Source organism: Silene latifolia, chromosome X (genome assembly GCF_048544455.1).
Source record: "Silene latifolia isolate original U9 population chromosome X, ASM4854445v1, whole genome shotgun sequence".
NCBI lineage: Eukaryota > Viridiplantae > Streptophyta > Magnoliopsida > Caryophyllales > Caryophyllaceae > Silene > Silene latifolia.
The window spans coordinates 262,248,714-262,253,839 of record NC_133537.1 but is presented as its reverse complement, the minus strand read 5'-3'; the positions used below and the strand labels follow the sequence as shown (position 1 = coordinate 262,253,839).

At 35.7% G+C, this 5,126-nt stretch overlaps 1 protein-coding gene across 1 annotated transcript; it reads left to right on the top strand.

Annotated features, from left to right (window-relative positions):
- The first annotated feature begins 3,026 nt into the window (after window positions 1–3,026).
- LOC141620023 (uncharacterized) lies at window positions 3,027–4,499 on the top strand. The gene is made up of 2 exons (XM_074437002.1): window positions 3,027–4,061; window positions 4,176–4,499. The coding sequence occupies exons 1-2, from the start codon at window positions 3,027–3,029 to the stop codon at window positions 4,497–4,499; spliced, it is 1,359 nt and encodes a 452-aa protein (XP_074293103.1).
- The last annotated feature ends 627 nt before the right edge of the window (window positions 4,500–5,126 follow it).

The following is a 5,126-nucleotide window of genomic DNA, read 5'->3' as shown; positions in this document are numbered from 1 at the left end:
GATCGAGTGCCCCCTACTCGATCGAGTGACACCTACTTGATCGAGTACCCATTAGAGAGTACACTGTTTCGTAACCAAAACTTACTTACTCGACAGAGTAAGCCATACTCGATAGAGTACCCAACAGTACAGAAAATCGTAGTATTACAGTCTTCCCTCCTTAAAAATGAACTTCGTCCCCGAAGTTCAAACTCATCTCAAAAGCAATCATACTAACTCAACCATGACACAACAACGCAACAAAACTCAAAATAAAACCCCAACCACAACTCAAAACGACTCCAAAATAACTACTAACTTTACAAAAACTAACATAAAACCACACCAAAACCTTATGTGATCATCTCCTACCCCCCCCCCCCCCCCCCAAAGAAACATGGTTACGTCCCCGTAACCACACATACCTGATCAAAAAGAGACGGATACCGCTCCCTCATAGCCTCTTCCGCCTCCCAAGTAGCTTCCTGAACCTCATGATTAGACCATAGAACCTTAAGCAACACCGTTTCCCGGACCTAGTTTTTCGAACCTTGCGATCAAGAATCTGTTTTGGTACCTCAAGATAAGACAAGGATTCATTAAACTCGATGTTCTCCACCTCTAACACATGGGAAGGATCACTCACATACTTCCATAACTGAGACACATGGAACACATTATGCACCCGATCCAAATCTGGTTGTAACGTTAACCAGTAAGCAACCTCTCCCACACGATCCAAAATCTCATATGGTCCAATGAACTTCTGGCTCAGCTTCCCTTTTACAAAACCTCATAACCCCACGCACAGGAGATACTTTCAGAAGAACTTTATCCCCAACCTGAAACTCTATGTCACGGTGATGTAAGTCTGCATAACTCTTTTATCGATCCTGGGCCGCTTTTATCTTTTGTCTATGTTGGAGTAAGTGTCCCCAACAATAATGCGATCACAATTGTCGATCATGATGATCACATATTTAAATCTCATATTTAAGGATACATGAGGGAAAGTAATATTTTTACAGTCAACTGGTCCACACATATCGGTAATGATTGGCTGACTAGAGTTTGACATTACTGTCGTGCGATGGTGGTGATCAGTTGATACCCTAAGGTCATACATATAGGGTAATACTCTTAATTGATTATTTAATTAATCGTATGCCGATACGAGTTAATTAAATTGCTTAAAATTGACGGATGATTTGTGAGTAAAATTAACGTGTCTCATTGTAATCTGACACGGTCCAAGTAATCGAATTGTTTTATTACTTAGAATAAATTATTGTTTACGAAACAATTGAAACAGGTTGAATAATTTATATTATAAATACAAGTCGTTGTAATTTATAATTCGATAAACCATTTTGGTACAAGTAATCATGAATTACTAGTTAAATTTTGTATGTGACATATTTTATTAATATGTTGATTTTTAATATGTTAAAAATACATTATAGTGTAACATGTCATGTAACATGTGACACATGACAAAATTGACAAATGACAAAATAAAATGGACTTTCCATTTTATGTGTGTGTGTGTGCCGAAAATGGAGAGAGTATTAGAGCATGTACATTGAAGAGGATGGTTTGATCCTCTTATTTTCTCCCTTTCATTCTATATTTTTGACACATCACACTCTCTCTCATATACCTTACTTTCCACTATCTTCTTCCTCTTCCTCTATTTTTGCCCACATCAAAGAGGATGCTATCTTCCTCTCCTCTTTCACCTTTAAAGTAACTCCACTATAATTTTTATCTCTTATTTGGCACAAGGGCCAAGACATGAACATCCTCCAAAAATAGAGGAAGACATCCTCTTCCTCTTTAAAGAGGATGCTAAGAGTATGTACCCACATTGAAGAGGATATCCTCTTAGATGAGAGAGAATGCTAAGAGGATGATCCATCCTCTTCAATGTGGATGCTCTTAGAGGTTAAATTGTGTTGATTATTTTAATAAGGGAAACACAATGATTATACTCTACATGTAGCCATGCAACCCTATTGCTTTTGAGAAGAGCAATTTGTGCATGCATTGGCCTCAATTACTCCCCCCCCCCCCCCCAAACCGGTTTTGAGCATGAAAAAATGGCCAAAGTTTTTCTTATAATTATTCACTACCTCTATGTATTATTTTCTAGTATTAGAAAATAATTACTCTCTACATTTGTGAAATATTTTAGAGAAAGAAAACTCATAATTTCCTCTACTCTTAGCCGAAATAAGAGAGAACAAAATCACCATTTTTGTGTCAACTTTAAGCTTGTTTTAATTAGTACTAGTCATATACTCCCTCCTATTCATTTTAACCTTCCCCATTGAGAATTGCACAAGAATTAAGGGGAGGATTATTATAATGAAAAGTAATGTAAAGTAAAGTAGTAGGGGTAGTAGAGTGGAGTGAGGTTGTTATGAATTAGAGAGTTAATGGAATTGCTTAAGAAGATAATTACTCCCTCGCTTTTTAGAGGGGATTTCATTTCCCACTGAGATAACAAACACACTGTCAGAATAAAATTTCCTTACAATAATAGTTTCAGTTTCGATACATGACGGTTTTGCGTAAAAATAAAATTACATTGTTTTACAATTATTACAAATTCTACTACCATAATAAAATTACACAATAAACAACAACAAAATTACACAGGTCCTTATAACTAAACTGAAAGACGGACTTCAGATTATTTCTGTCAAACTGAAGAAGAAAACGATGATGGACTTCAGATTAGCCAATGCTTTCCTTCATCATAAAACTTGATTGGCCCATTAAACTGTCCATAAGCAAACTTAACCCAAAAAATCAATGAAATGTTACACATCCTTCTAATCCCATCTGAAATTGGCACCAAATTTCAAATTTGGAGCCAAAAATTTCAGATTTGTAAATTAGGTGCCAAAAGCCAAAATTTTAAATTGTGCAAAGTTCTTGTGCTATAAATAGATGAGATCTTTATGAGGGTTCATTTAGTAGCTAATGTACAAAAACTACCTTTCTTATAAACACTTTCAAACAAAAAGAATCAGTTACAATCAATGAAGAATTTAACAAACCTAGAAAAATCAAAAATCCTTGAGATTCTTTTACAAAACAGTAAAAATGGAAAGCCAAATTATGGTGTCATGGCAAAAGTAGCAAGACAATTCTCAGTTTGTAGAAAAACAATAACTACACTGTGGAATCTATCAAAATCACAAAGGTTGGCATCAATTCCAGTAGATGTTAGAAGCAAAAGGATGGGTTGCAAGAGAAAGGGGTCAGCTCAGTTAGATGAGGAGAAGCTCAAGTCTATTGAGCTGCTCAAAAGGACCACACAACATGGAGTTGCTGAAAATTTAGGGGTAAGTCAGTCCATGGTTTCAAGATGGGTGATGTCAAAACAAATCAGAGGTCATACAAATGCACTCAAACCAGGTTTGACCGACAAAAATAAACTTGCTAGATTAATTTTCAGTCTACAACATTTACAATATCATGAAATAACTAAACAAGTAATTTTCAAAGATCAAAGCAATATCATTCATTTAGATGAAAAATGGTTTTCTAAAACTAAACCTACCACAAGGTTTTATTTGGGTAAAGGAGAAACTGAACCACATAGATGTGTTCAGTCAAAGAGTTTCATAGAAAAAGTTATGTTCATGTGTGCAGTAGCAAGACCACAGTATGGGTCTAATGGGGAAGTTATTTTTGATGGCAAGATTGGAATTTGGCCATTTGTTTGCCAAGTTCCAGCACAAAGAAACTCAAAAAATAGAGTAGCAGGAACATTAGAAACAAAATGCATAGAGTCTATAAACAAGCATGTAACTAGAGAGATGATTATAAATCGGTTTTACCAAAGAATTAAGTCTAAATGGCCGTCAAATTTGAGTAAACGCATAATAATTCAACAAGACAATGCACGTCCACATTTTAGCAATGATGATCCAGAATTCAAAAAACATGCAACAGCAGATGGATGGCAAATTGAATTGGCTTATCAAACACCCAATTCACCAGAATTAAATGTCTTGGATTTGGGTTTTTTTAGGTCAATCCAATCTCTCCAACAAAAAAAAAGCAATCAGGTTGGATGAAATAATATCAAACACTATCACTGCATATGAAGAACAAGATCCTCTAAAACTCAAGTACGTATGGATAACATTGCAAGCATGTATGCTTGAAATAATGAAAAAAAGGGTGGCATTGATTATCCTATTCCACATATGCACAAATCCAAACTAGCAAATGCTGGTTTACTGCTTGAGTATCTTAGTGCTAACATTGAAATGGTCAAAGATTGCATACAATATGTACAGAATGTTGGTGATGCAGGAAGTATAAGTTCATTGGTTAATGAATTACTGAGTTTAACAGAGAGTTCAGATGATATTGCAAGCACAAGTGGAACCAGTTATGACCCAACAGAGGACAATGTCCCTGTTGGTCACATAACTGCCAACGGTAATGGTAGTAATGACCCAACAGGGAACAATACCCCTGTTGGTCACATTACTGAGTGATCTAATGATGCCAATATTTTGAGAATGCATATCCAGTGAATGTCAAGGTACACAGCAGAGAGACCAAAGACAAACAAGACCAAAAAATGTAGTAGATCAGGATGTTGTTTCATTTTGTAGTCTGTGATGTAAAATTATTTAGAACTTTGCACAACTTTTGTAATATTCAGTCTTTGGCGGCATGGATATGAACATTAAAAATTTAAATTTCAGTGAAAAGCAGCACTATTTGGCAATACAGTCAAAGTTGTTGTACACACACAGCCTCGTCACAGAACAATGGTGGTGGCATTGTGCATGTACATCAACTTTGAAGCCAACCAACTACCCTCAACAAAATCATCACTGGGCAGATTAAGTTTAATGATAATTATGAGTAAATTTATCAAGTTTATCATCACTAGTCCATTTGTAACAAAAAAAAATTAAAAACAATATAAAAAGGTCAAGTAAAAGAAATCAACCTCCGTAAAGGCAAATACTCAGAAATCAACTTCCCCAAAACCTGGCCAGTACTTAGAAATCTCCCCAATAAACCATCTGGTTATCAATGGGCTCCTACGAATGCTAATCGCGTCTAATTCATCTTCTGGATGAAGATCAACAACAGAAAAGGGACATGCAACA